The following is a 14769-nucleotide window of genomic DNA, read 5'->3' on the forward strand; positions in this document are numbered from 1 at the left end:
CACCAGCTTCAGAGCACTTTGGAGGCTTTTCCTGCACCATCTGAGGTCAAAAGGCTTTTTTTTACCTTCTGAGGCTTGCCAAAGGCAGGGGGAAAGGGTGGGAACTTCAAAAATGGTGCCAGGCAAATCTCTGCAAACGCCCATCGCTGTGCGGAGGGACCCCCATGAGTCCTGGGATGGTGCAAGGAAAGCCCCCGGGGAACCCCCAAAGTCGTCGAGTGGCGCTTGCACAGGCTAGCCCAGCACCCCGCACGGCAAAGCGCCACTTTCAGAAGCCTCCCAGGGCTTCATTTTGCGAATCAGGGCCATAGGAACGACCGTCTTGTGAGGCACAAAAACCCTAGCTAGACCCATTCGTCTAGTGAGTTTTTCGTGCCACGAGACGTTTGTCTAGCGAGGCACCACTGTACAGCAGTTTACAGCCTGCCTTTGATGGTTAAAGAGCAGGCCTACACATTTTTCAAAAGCAAAAAACTACTTGCATCAACAGAGGTTGTGTGTTTGTGTGTGTGCATATTAATCATTTCATTTTATGTTCATTTTATTTAAACAGCCAACTGTTTAAATTGCATGGCCAGGTCAACCGGGCCTTCCTTTCCAGTCTAGACCAGCCTTCGGGTGTGGGGGCTGCCAATACAAATAATCTCAGCTTCATCCTGCAGAGAGGTTTCTGAGTTGTGGCTGTCCTCCAAATAACAACATAACATTATTTTATCAATGCAGACCTGAAGCCACTCCTTCCTTTCAGTTGTACAAAATGCTTTTTAACTGATCAGAGTCCAGTATGAATTCATTACCACAATTCCATGTAGGCAGTTTGGGTGGGACAGCAAAATACCTGAGGGCCTATTTCCTTAGGCCTATATTCTTAGCCAGACCTTTTTATAGTATCATGCTAAAGAACTGCACTAGCAGTAGTTAATTTGGTCCTTACAAATTAATGGTTGTAAACTCTGGGGCTCTTTGTAGTTTTAACTGCAGAGCCAAGGCTGGGGTTTTGTAAGAGTGATATATGCCCCCTTCCTTTTGAAAACAGAAGTCTGTCATGACATGCAATATTTTGGTATTCTTAAGCAAGTATTTCTTCTCTGCTGACATACCACTTTTCACATAAGAAAGCAGTGACACAAAGGGTAGGGCTAGGACAGGTGATGGATGAGTAACACTTAAACAGAACTTGGGAGTTGCATAAGAGAGAAACAGAGATTCTCTGTTGTGTTGAATCTATGCTGGGTTATTAGTCTGAGCAGAACATGATATTGAGAAAGTGACCACATTGACTTTGAGTCAAATCAATATTGTCACGGGCCCAATAAAGGAAAATCACCCTCAACATTACATTGATGATCTTTTCTCCAAATAATAAATCATGGGTGACAGTTATGAACAAAAGAAGCCCCAAGTGAACTGTGTGTGTGTGTGTGTCATGACTCAAACCTGTGTAAGCAAATCAGTGCAATTCGTAGCAACAAATTGCAATTAACTAATTAGATGCTGCTTGTATTTCTGGACACATGCCCATGAACATAAACACCTTATTAATTTGTTGCAATTTGACACTGGAGCTTATGCAGGTATAAATCACCAACTGGATTCCTGCCACTGTGCAGACAGCAAAAGGCAAACCTGAGTTGAATATGTGTGGGATGTTAAACTGGAATATTACATCCTTTATTTCATAAACCTCTAATTCCACCTCCTTTGTATATGTTTAACTTGTTTATATGAAAGATACTAACCCTAATAACAATATTAGTCCCTTTTCTTTACCCAATGTGTGAGAAAGGAAGTGTCTCATCTCCATGTGAATAACCAGCCTTCCGCAGAGGATAAATTGCTGTTTGTCCATAGATTCTGCACAGAAGAATGCACCCTGGAAAATTTGGGTTAGTGCTCATTGGAGAGTCTCCACACAAGCAAGAACCTTTCCTCTGCAGACAGATAACCTTCCACATGGAAAAGGCAATAATGAACAGAGATTGAGGTAAGTGTTCCCATTTGCATGCTGGATGAAGTAAGGTAAGCAATGTCTGAATAGGGTTACTGTGCCTCTAATATTATTTCTTCATTTTCTGTTCCATTCCTCACAAGAGAGATTTCCTTTGTTACTATTCTTGCAAATTTAAAACTACTCATTACCCAACAGAACGGAACCAAGAGCTTACCATAACTGAGATTAAAAACAGCAAAACCGTTGCCAGGGTAGAAAGATCCTCTTCCAGCAACTGCGAAGCACTGCATCTTATCATTCAATCTCACAGTCTCTTGGATAGTCATATCCTCACCATTCAGCCAATTCCAGCCTCTCATACAGCCATCTAGCCGTGGGTTAATCTAACAAGATAAAGCATAATAATAATAATAATAATAATAATAATAATAATAATAATAATAATAATAATAATAATAATAATAATAATAATAATAATAATAATAATAATAATAATAATAATAATAATAATAATAATAATAATATAATTTATTGTCGTAAGTATATACACAGTATACCCATACAACGAAATTCACAGACACCCGGAGACCAGACACATGCACACACATAACATTCCCCAAACACTCCCCACCCACTAGAAGTCCCCCACTAAAGATACAAACATCTACACCTCAGGCCAAGTAACACAGTCCAACTAATAATTCACTATTGGTGGTCTTTAAGCTCATTATTAATTGCAATTATAGCTCTAGGATAAAAACTATTTAGAAAACGTGTGGTCCGAGTCTTAATTGTTCTACAGTGGGGTCTCTACTTAAGAACGTCCCTACTTAAGAACAATTCAACTTAAGAACAGGTCCATTTGCTAAATTTTGCTTCTACTTGAGAACAGAAATCCAAGATAAGAACAGGAAAAAAACCTTTCCTGCTCTTTTTTTAACTTTAGGTGTCATCTTAGGTTTTAAAAAAATTCTCCCCCTAGTGGTAGAGTACGTATTAACCAGCTTTGCATTAGTTCCTATGGGAACTAATGCTTCAATGTACAGTACAAACACACCTCTACATAACAAAAAAACAGCCAGAACGAATTAATTGGTTTTCAGTCCATTCCTATGGGAAATTTTGCTTCAACTTAAGAACGTTTCAACTTAAGAACACCATTCCAAAACGGATTAAGTTCTTAAGTAGAGGTTCCACAGTAGTTTCTATGGACGGAAAAGAGCAGATACGGATTAAATGGTTTTCAATGCATTCCTATGGGAAATGCAGATTCAACATAAGAACTTTTCAACTTGAGAACCACCTTCCAATACGGATTAAGTTCTTAAGTAGAGACCCCACTGTATATCTTCTGCCAGACGGTAACAGTTCAAAAAAGTTATAAGCAGGATGGGAAGAGTCTCTCAGGATGCTATGTGATTTCCTTAGACAGCGGGATGTGAAGATGTCATCCAGGGTTGGTAGCTGGAGCCCGATGATATTCTGGGCAATTTTAATGGTTCTCTGTAGAGCTTTTTTGTCCGCTACAGAGCTACTCCCAAACCATGCCAGAATGCCATAGGTTAGGACACTCTCAATGGTGCTACGATAGCAGGACAGAAGTAAATGCTGTGATAAATTTAACTTCCCGAGCATTCTCAGGAAATACAGCCTCTTCTGTGCCTTCTTTATTAGCATGTTGGCATTTATAGTCCATGAGAGGTCCTCTGAGATGTAAGTACCCAGAAATTTAAAACTACCAACTCTCTCCACTTCCTCACTGTTTATGTACAGTGGTAAATGTACATTTCTCTTCCTCCTAAAATCAATTATGAGTTCTTTAGTTTTTTTGATGTTAAGTGTGAGATGATTTTCTTTACACCATAGTATCAATCTTTGTACTTCCTTTCTATAAGCAGACTCATTGTTCTTATTTATGAGTCCCACCACTGTCGTATCATCCGCAAATTTAATAATTGCATTGGTGTTATATAGTGGGATGCAATCATGTGTGTACAGGGAATAGAGGAAGGGACTTAGCACGCAGCCCTGGGGAGCTCCTGTACTTAGTACCAGGGTAGAAGAATGGTGGGATCCCATCCTTACTGACTGTGGCCTATCTGTCAGAAAATCCTTTATCCACATGCAGATCTCCTGAGGTAATCCCAGGTTGATCATTTTTAAAAACAACCTATTTGGTAGAATGGTGTTAAAAGCAGAGCTATAATCCACAAACAACAGCCTCGCATAAGTTCCCTGTTGTTCTAAGTGGCTCAATACAGTATGGAGTACGATGGACACAGCATCATCAGTAGATCTATTTCTCCTGTATGCAAATTGCCATGGATCCAAAGAAGGTGGAAGACTAGCCTTAATGTAATCCAGCACCAATCTCTCAAAACATTTCATAATAACAGATGTTAAAGCTACTGGTCTATAATCATTGGGAGATACCACAGCTGACTGCTTCGGGACTGGCACTATAATAGATGTCTTCAGGCAAGTGGGGACAGAACACTGCAACAAGGATTGAAAATATCCGTAAAAACTCCAGCTAATTCTGCAGCACAGCCCCTAACAACTCGTCCCATGATTCCATCTGGTCCAGCTGCCTTTCGAATATTAATACTCTGGAAAGCGCGTCTCACATCTGAAATCTGCAGTACTAGTGGTTGTCTGTCGATGGTAGATTCTAGTGATGTATTATGGACAGTAGGTGCTGGAATAATGGTTGTTCCTGTTTCCACCTCAAAACGGTGGAAAGGCTTATTTAAGTCATTGCTGAATTCAGAATGGAGCTGTACAAACAAAAATGATGCTACTTTAAAGATCTCTATACTGACTTGTGCTACTCAGGTGCCATCTTTAACATACTGTTGTTTTATGAACATATGAGCTGTACAGGATTCATGAAGCATTGAAGAGGAATGGAGCTCAGAAACTGTGAGAAGTTTTTATCTTAAACTACAAAGAGCTATGCTGGGTTCTGAATAGAGAGCACGTTACCATAGTCTCTCAAGATTGAAGGATGCCTAATCAATCAATATGCTGGGTTAGACCAAAAGCCTAGTTGGTCTAGCATTTTGGTCATTCAATGCAGTGGTCCCCAACCTTGGTCCTCCAGCTGTTCTTGCACCTTCAGATGTTCTTGGACTACAACTCTGAGAAGCCTTCACCACCACCTCTGCTGGCCAAGATTTCTGGGAGTTGAAGTCCAAGAATATTTGGAGGCCCAAGGTTGGGGACCACTGATTCAAGGGATAATCAGATGTTTATGTGAGGCTTATAGAGCCTGGATAAAACTACTTTCTGTTCTCTGTAAACATGTTAGAGCTGATAGAGGTCTGGATTCTGCATGAGCAGATAACTTTGGCTGAAATTCCATGATACTTTTCAGTGGCATGACATAGCTTCTTTGCAGCTTTGCAGATATAATGAGAATTACGGATGACTCCAGTGATCATCAGGAGAAAGATGGAATACTCCTTTTTGCTGGGAATTAATTGGAGAGAGGGCAGCTGCAATAACTGGCTGCTCCAATTTCCAGTTTAAATATAACAAGGCAAATATAGGCACAAGATGCTTGCTTGCTTATGAACCAACTACAGATAATCAAAATGGTTCCTATCAATGTATCTATTACTTAGGGAGTTTTTAGTTAGGGTTTTCTGTTTCAATTACAACTTTCTTTCTTGAAACTCTGAATATACTTACCTTCTTAAAAAAGAGGGGAACCCCCCCCCACAACTTTGCTGATAATTTCTGATAGACCTTTATCATTATGTTTTTCTAATTTTTCTACTCAGTAATCTTAATTAGGACACTTTTTGGATTTCCAAGAACCCTGGGTTCACCCCAGGAGTGAGAAGCTTGCATACCGTACACTTGGTAGATATAGATATTTTTACATTTTCTTAGGGACCTTTTGGGCTGCAATATTGTGTATGTTTGCTTCTGGGTAAGCCTGTATAAAATGATCTAAATACTATTATGATATTAAAATTAAATAGTTTCACGACAATTATAGAGGGGTTGGTTTGACAAAGCTATCTATCACATACACAAACTATCCTATTCTTGTTTTTTAAAACCTATCCTATAAGAATTATTTGCACAATTCTTTTTTTACTCTTAAGCACTTAAATAGGCTATATTTATACTTTGGCTTTTAAATTATTAGGCTGGAGAGTATTAGGAGACTACATGGTTATTTTTGCATTTATTTAGTGGTATTATTTTTTTTAATTTAACATATATATCAATTTATGCTTTGATCAATTTTTACACTAGCCAAAATCCTGTTGCATAGTTATCTCTCCAAAATTACCAAAGGATTTTTCATCAAGTTGTGTCACTTCCATAGGTTGCAAGCTTCTGTTGCTTCAACAAAAGCTAAGCAAGATCTCTTCATTTAGACATGCCGGCTTGATTTTCTGAATGATTTCCAGCCTTGTTTCTATAAGGACTATGAGGCTTCTTCATACTTATGCTCTGTGCTACCTCTAGAATTTGTGTGCTTTGCCTAGGACAAAAGACAGAGCTCTGATATGAACGACTCTTCTGTTTTTCAGAAATGGAGACCCGCCATTCCCTCCTCACCCCAGTAAGCACTGTTAGGTGTAATCTGATTTTTGCAGACATACTAGTGGTTCTTTCAGTCTACATCATGGGACTGAGCTGAACCACAGACTTTACACCAAAATCTGGTCCAATTTTTTTGGACTACATGTCTTCTCCACGCTGCCTCCCCATCCCACAATTTTTATACCACCTAGTTCGATGCAGTAAATGCCCTACACCTTGTATGTCTTTATGGAATTATAGTTGATCTTAATACACAGATAAAACATACCAAATCCACAGAGGAATACATCAAACAAGGTAGGAGATGCAATGAAAAAAAAACCAGAAATTCGTCAATGAAAATGTTTTAGTTATTAAAGAAGTTTTGAGCTAGTATTAAAGCAACTGTAGTACTGGTAGAAGTCACATCTCCATGTAAAGCTATGCCAGAATTAGGGTGCCACAACCAAGACAGCTAGTTCCCTCGCTGACACACCCACGGTACATGGATGAGAGCCTCCTGCAATTATCTTGAGGCATGGACAGGCTGGCACTGGGACTGGCATGCCTGCAGATACTTGGTTTCAGACCATTTAGGGCTTTAAAGGTAAGCAGCAGATCCTCAAATGTAGCAAACAGACAATACTGAAGAATTAGTATAATTTGATTCCATCCAGCTGTCAGTTAACAGTTCAAAGCACTAGCTTTGAGACTTTCAGATAGTCTTCAAGAGCAACTCCATGTACCATGTGCTATAATAATCTAATAGGATGTTCTCAATATATGAACAACTCTGACCAAACTATCCCTATTCTCCAAGCTATGCACTTCTGCTTTCATAAGGTTTTCATCCGCCCTCATTCTGCCCACCAATTCTCAGATAAGCAAACCAGCTATCCACAGGGACTTCCTTGAGTCAGGAATCAGCTTCAGTTTACTGGTTAGTTCCCACTTGTATAAAAAGTGACTCAATACCCATCGTCATGCTTCACTCTAACCAGAACATCTTTACCTTCATTTCCACTGCCACCAAATTTCCTTTTTAAGCCTCTTATTCCATTGTGAAACAGATTTTTTTTCAAGCTAAAACCTTAAATTCCAAGTTAGATAGTGCAGCATAATTTTGCACTGAGTCTCCATGGCGTTTGCTGGGCTAAATCTCATTACAGTGGTGCCCAGCATGATGATGATAATCCGTTCCAAGAAAATCGTTTTTAAGTGAAATCGTCATCATGCGGGGGGAAAAATCGTCATTGGAATGCATTGAAAACCGGTTAATGTGTTCCAATGGGGAGATTACCTCATCATCCAGCAAAGATCCTCCACAGGGCGGCCATTTTGTGAGTGCCGATCAGCTGTTTTTAATCGCTGTCTTCCGAAACAAGGGTCGGAAAACAGCAGGAGGCCATTTTGAAAATCCGACAATCAGCTGTAAAGATCGTTGTCCAGCAAAAAAACGGTTTCTGGAGCAGGGAACTAATCATCGTTAAGTGGATTTTCCCCATTGGAACCATCATTTTGCAATTGCTATAGCGATCGCAAAAAAGTCATCGTGCAGCAATTTCGTCGTGCAGCAGGTTCGTCATAATGCGGGGCACCACTGTATCTGTAATCAGCACAGGGGCCTACAAGAAAGGCCCAGATATTAAAAAGACTTGTTTCTATGGTTAGCTAAGCCCAATTTAGCTAAAGCTCCTGTCTAAAAACAGACGTGTAGACAACATAGATTCAGCACCACGCCTTCTATATCTTCACAGAATCAGCTTTTAGACAGACCATCAAAAGTGGGCAACTTCCTCACAGACCATTTTTGTCCTGACAGAAATCCAGAGGCCTCAATTTATTTTCTTTTACCAAACTATTCTCAAGGCAACAGGAATTCTGATTTGGTAACAAAGGTTGGAAAATCTAAAAAGAAAGTTATGAGCAGCTCAGTATGGATGTGCTCAGGACAGCATATAGAAAATCAAATAAACAGCAAAATGGTAGCATTTTCATTTGTTTCTGAAATTTTCAACAAACATTTTACCATATTCTGAAAACAATTCTCAGTACTCAATTTAGCAACTGACAATTATTTCAGATCAGACTCATGGTCCACCAGCTGACCATCCCTGTGCTGGCTTACAATTTGTATATGGCTAAGAATAGCACTTACTGGCTGGACAAGATCTTTGATTTTAAAAGGAACACCTCCCACTGTTAGATTTAGTTGATAAAGTCCTCTTTCGAAAGTAAACAGATCTCCTGAAACAGCTATCTTCATAACAGCATCTTTATTGACTTTTATCACCAAGCTTCTGTCCAGTTCTTCAACGGATATCTGGCAGGGGGCAGGATACAAAGAAGTTCAGATCAAGATGATAGGCAAAAGACGTAAGTCATTTTTATCACCAAGCTTCTGTCCAGATGTATATAAGGCTTATTCCACTGAATTAATTCCTGCAAACACTCATTGATTTTAATGTTTCAGGTTTGTACCAAGAAAACCCCATCTAGTTTGGAGGAATTCTGACACTTCAGAATCCTAATGGGAGTTTCTGTTCATACATTCTGACACTCTTCTGGAACACAGTTTATATGTTTCCACCAGACTATGAAACAGCTATGATGTCTTTTCCATATCTTCTAATGATGAAACACTTGTCCTGCTCAGGGCTCACTAAATCCAGAGGTCTTAACATGCTTAGAGAGGAGTGCCTTGCCCTGCCTCCTCTGTCAACACATTTTTTGTGCAGTCATTTCTGAGTCTGAACAGAAGCTCATACTTGCGTGTAGACTATCCATGCAAGCAAGAACCCAAATCTTCCAGAATTCTTGCTCGCACAGCCAACAGGCAAGCAGGAACGACTCTCCTCTTCCGATCTAGCAATGACTTTATGAACAAAGTGATGACAGAGGGGCCGGAGGCAGGTGTTCCCCTCTGAACATATTCAAATTCTAGGATTCCGTAACACTTGAAGGGGGCGACTGATGTCCTGGAAATTGTTATGCGACACACAGGCACACTTGTGCCTCACAGTCTTCTTCAAATGTTGTCATGGTACCCCAAGAGTATAAGACAGAGTAAGTGGAGATGGCACCCCAGCTGTTACAATAATAGTGCTGTAATGTGAAAAAAAGTTAGGAGGGTGGGAGAGAAAAAAATTTCAAGAACTTTTCAGGATTACGTAACACCAGGAAGTTTAAAATGAAAGAAAGACAAAGGATATTTAAGTCCAAGAATACAAATAAGGAAGTTTAAGAAGAAACTCAGGGAGCAATATAAGTCATTACACTCCAGTTAGACCATTAAAATAGACATGTCCTTGTTTTCTAGAAATGGGTAGATAAAAATATATACGAAACATATTTTACTTTATTAATTTTTGTATTAAACTCCTGATTCTAAAATCTTTTCTAAAAATCCTTAAAACTTTATCACCAAAAATGGCAAGGAGACATACTTTTCTCTCTCTTTACTTTTCCCTCCATTTACTTTCTATTTTATCTTTGTATTGTATTTGTCATGTATTTGTCATGTAATTTTGTATTTTTATTGTTTACAGTATATTGGAAGCCACCCAGAGTGGCCTTGTAGGCCAGATGGGCGGGGTATAAATCAAATAAATAAATAAATAAAGGAAATCTGCCACGCCTGAAGGACTTGGCTGATTTCCAACAGCCAATAGAGTTCAGCATGGTTCATTCTTTTTGAAAATGAAAACCAAGAGGAAGAAAAAATATTATAGGCATCAAGAAAACAGTGTAACTGAAAGCACAATTTCTGACGGGAAGCATTGATTAACAGGGATTAAGATTATTGCCAAATCTATCAGAAAAGCTCTTGTAACTATAAAATAATTGCATTAACAGTCTACAGTTCTCACTTTCAGTGGAGGGTTATAAAACACTGGGTCTGGGATTAATTTTTATAAATCTAACTTCTTAAAACATTGGCATTATTTCATAATGAGGCATTTTGTTTGGTTTTGGTTAACACATCCATTCTACAATTTAGAAATGTTGGTTTGACTGCTGCAACTGACAAGTCTTTATGTGTTAGCTGCATCAGATATTTTCCAGTGCAAGTCTTGACTTTTTGTAAATAAATGCACTTCCAATCCATCATTTCACATTTTTATCAGTAATCTATATTTCCTTAGAACTGTCATTATCCAAAAATGTAATTAACTCTGGGAGCTTTTAGATTAATCATATACACACAAAACAGCTACATAAAATCCAGCTTTATGGCCAGGTTTTCCAGAATTCTACTGTATGCTCCAACGAATAGAGAAATTATTTTTTTGTGGCGAAAGTAAAGGAACTGAACCAGACACGATTGGGTGTAACTGGAAATATTAGCAAATCTGTGGATGTGTTTTATCCATTACATTCTTTATAAAATAAGACTCTCTCAATAGGCAGATTTTACTAAAATACTCAAGAGTACTCCATGCTTTTTTTAAAAATCAGAGTCTATATTTTATCAATACTGTCATCCTATACCTACATATTTAGGTGTAAACCTCACTGCACTCAATGGAAATCATGTTGAAGAGAGATATGCAGTATTGTACCCTTGAAGCAACTCTTGGTGGTTAGATCCCACACCTGAAAGCAAGCCCTACTTGCTGGAATCTGATTGTTATTCACATAACAGTTGGTCATATGACCTGGCACGCAACTGAGACACAGCCTGGCACCTTGTCAATTAGCCATGGCAAGCTACACAAACATCACATGATCATCAGTAGGATTCCGGCCACTGAGCTCATAATGCTAAATTCTGGGTAACCACATGTAAGACTGCACTGTTAATGCCAGAAAATGTATTTCTGATAAATGAAATAATTCAATCTAATCTGTTGGAAAATGTGGATCTTGTTAGTTGTGGTGCTGGTAGTGGTTGTTAGAAGTAGTCACAAAGCAATGTTTAACTCAACTGATTATTTCAACTAGGTGTACGTAACTGGTGTGGTGGCAGTGGACCTCCCCAGTTTCTCCTCTTAAGTCAGCCTCTCTAGTCTCCTAAGAAGCGCATGTAGGTGACTGAGGGACCCTGCTACACGGAATGAAATGATGTGTGAAGTAGAGGATGAACCCTAAGGAATCAAACAAAGAGGCATCTTCTGTGAGTCCACATATCCCAACTACAGTGCAATAAATGTCAGAGCAGAATAACACCTGAATAAAAACATTATTTAGAACAAGTTAGAACAACACTTTTTTCCTGTTACAATAGTGTGCTTTCTTTATCACCCATTTAAAATTTAGTAGAGATAAAGATAATCCAACTCAAGTGTTAAAGACATAGAATAGCAGTCTATACTATACCCACTGTCTGCCACATTCCATGGTTGATTATTGGTCCACTGCTGGTCACACGGCCTATTCCATTATACTTGAGTTGCAGTTCTAACCGTCCATTGCGCAATGCCAAGACTATCCAAATGCTATCTTGATGGCCTCCAGCAAAGAAAAGGATACCTTCAGGATCAAAGGTTCTAAAGTCGAATTCAGCAACAAGTCTAACCACATGGGTATATAAAAAATACATATATAATCAGACTCATGCAGTATTTTAAAATAAATAGTGCATTTCATCTACATTTAGTCATACTTAAGCATAGACTCCTTGGGCATAATTCTGTTGATAAAGTTACACTCCCTTTTGCCCCAGGAAAACTTTCAGAGCTTGGGATGGGGGGGGGGCTTTAATAATCAAAATTTGCCACTAGATCACCAGAAGAAGCCTTAATTCCAGCAGAAATGATTCTGTAGCTTATTTCTGACTATCTAAAAGTTCTTCCCAAGACTCCCAGAGGCTTCCCCAGAGCAAAAGGGAGACTTAGGGAGCCTCAAAACTTGAAACAGGGGGACAAGAAGCTTTCAATTCATTTAAATCAAATATTCTCTTTGCTGGATAATGACATCATTTGGCTTCTGCAGCTTAACTTTATGAAAGAGGATTTTGTCCAGTGAAATCTGTTTTAATAGTGAAATTGGTCACACTGATTTCAGTAGGTCTATTTCAGATACAATTCAAACTGGGTAAATATAATACACAAACCCACCCGTGTCAATTGAGAGGTCTCTTATCAAGTGTAAAAAAATTCACTTCCTACAAGGGCTCCCCCCTCAAAGTATTTGGAGGCATTAACAAACCATCCACTACTCCTTGATTTATTTGTTTCTAAAGTCTACTTTGCATATGTCATTTGAGGTATCATGAGGAATTCAGATCAGGAAATGAAGGAGGTATCTTCTTATGGAAGAGGTGCTGGGATGGGGATAGCAAGGAAACCACAGGGATATGAACCATGGGAAGAAAGAGAAAGACAGAAAGCAAGAGATGTTGGGTAGGATTCCACCTTCTGCTGCTGCCTGCATGTTGTAATTTAGATAGCATTTAGAGGCTTGCGAATGCTGCCAGGTTTTGGAAGATTTACTACGCACATGTGACTGCTTCACAAGTTCTTTATGGATACAACACATGTACTGTATGTATCATTTATTTATTTATTTATTTATTTATTTATTTATTTATTTATTTATTTGATTCATATCCTGCCCATCTGGTATATCATACCATTCCCCCTGTATCATGGGGAAACAGGACAGAACTGCCAGCTCTGGCACCAGTGTTGTCACTTCTTGAATGTTGATACAATATAGTAGAGACTTATTTGCCAAAGAAGGCTGACACACCTGTAGCAGAAAGTGTGTAGGCTTCCAGGCCCTTTGAGTACTCAGTGGCACTCAGCTCCAAATCAGACAGAAACCGGCTCCTGTTCAAAGGCACAGGGTTCCCCAGGAAGCCATCACACTCAATGGGAGTGTACACAACGCCAAGGTAGGGCCAGAGGCACAGCCCCACTTTCTCATAGGACTGGTCCATGAATTTTTTTGTAGCCAAAGCCTTTTGTTAGTGAGGTCAAGGTTAATGGCCAGTCAGATTTATTTGGCACATGAAGAAAAATGTCGCAAGCACCCCTCTGTGGCAGTAAAAAATTCAGTAATAATAAATAACCAACAATATGCTGCTCCATTGCAACACCCCAAATCTGGTTCTTTGGGGCAGCTGCCTCACTTTGTCCAATGAGAGGGCAGGCTCCACCTATACAGTGCATATGGTGCAAACTTCTAAAGAAGTATATTTGTAAATCATTTGATTTGGATACATATGCAGATGATACCCTAAAAAGGAAGGTTTCACACGAGCTGGCTGATAATCAAACTAGGATGTGAATATCTGAGTTTTTCTGCTTCAGGACAAACGCCATTTCTGGCTCATGTCTGAATAATCCAGCCATCTTCCTCACTCCTCTGGCTCAAGAGCAGTGCATGGAATGCGTGTGGCTCTGTCAGGAAGACATCTTCTCTCCCACTCCACTTTAAAGTGTATGAAAAGGTGGGAGAACCCTTAAAGAACCAAACAAGCTGAATCATGAAATTATGCCAGGCATTTGGGAGGCAGATAGGGGGCAAAGCCAAATCAAAGCAGACAGCTTACTTGTCTCCCATCTCACTGGGATTTAAATCAGCTCTAAGGCCAAAAACAGGTGCCTCCATCATTATAGAGACCAAGGCAGGAGGAAGCCGTTTAATGGCTTAGTGATGATATTCTCCCCATCTTTATTCTTCATTGGGAGAAGTTCTTCTCTTCTAAATTGAAAATGAATTCTCACCGGGTAGGCTGTTTCCTCTTAAAACGCAGTCTGATAACAGGTGTGCCACTAAACATTCTTCCAAGATAGAGAGACTTGACACTCTTTGCATCAGCAAACGATACACAAGGCAAAATATCCTAGAAATTGGGGTGGAGCAGGGAGACAAACCACGTCAATACTGTTTTCAGATACAGATGGAAGCTGACAAGGTACAAAATTTAAATGATTTGGTTCTATTTTCAGACACTAATAGTAACACAGGAGCTTCCTAAGGAAAGTGAGGACATGAGAAATCTGGGAGTGGAGAGCACATGGAACCCTCTTGATGTTTCGAACTAAAACTTCCATAATCGTTCGCCACAAGACATGCATTATGGGGAGCACAGAAGCTTACTTAGAAAACATCTGAAGAGCCAGTGTATTTCAGCTGGGTTCCAAGAGATGGGCAACAGCCTCTCTATTACTATTATATGCTGCCAACTCCCTTTTGATGTATGGTGCCCTATGAATGAATGACCCCCCCAAAGCTCCTATTCCTAAGAACATTGCTCAGGTCTTGCAAACGAAAGGCTGTCAATTTCCTTTCCTTCCAAATAAGAAATTCTTTGTGTTTTGAAAAGG

At 39.4% G+C, this 14769-nt stretch overlaps 1 protein-coding gene across 2 annotated transcripts in view; it reads right to left on the minus strand.

Moving 5' to 3' along the window:
- The window catches only part of GAS6 (growth arrest specific 6), a 66964-nt gene that overhangs the window by 10097 nt on the left and 42098 nt on the right, over positions 1 to 14769 (minus strand). For both annotated transcript variants that reach the window (XM_072994581.2, XM_072994580.2), the window contains exons 9-12: positions 14167 to 14285; positions 11817 to 12006; positions 8652 to 8816; positions 2166 to 2334 (exon numbers count right to left, since the gene is read on the minus strand). In XM_072994581.2, coding sequence (XP_072850682.2) covers positions 2166 to 2334; positions 8652 to 8816; positions 11817 to 12006; positions 14167 to 14285 — 643 coding nt within the window. The remainder of the gene's footprint in view (positions 1 to 2165; positions 2335 to 8651; positions 8817 to 11816; positions 12007 to 14166; positions 14286 to 14769) is intronic.

This window comes from Pogona vitticeps, chromosome 3 (genome assembly GCF_051106095.1).
Source record: "Pogona vitticeps strain Pit_001003342236 chromosome 3, PviZW2.1, whole genome shotgun sequence".
Taxonomy (NCBI): domain Eukaryota; kingdom Metazoa; phylum Chordata; class Lepidosauria; order Squamata; family Agamidae; genus Pogona; species Pogona vitticeps.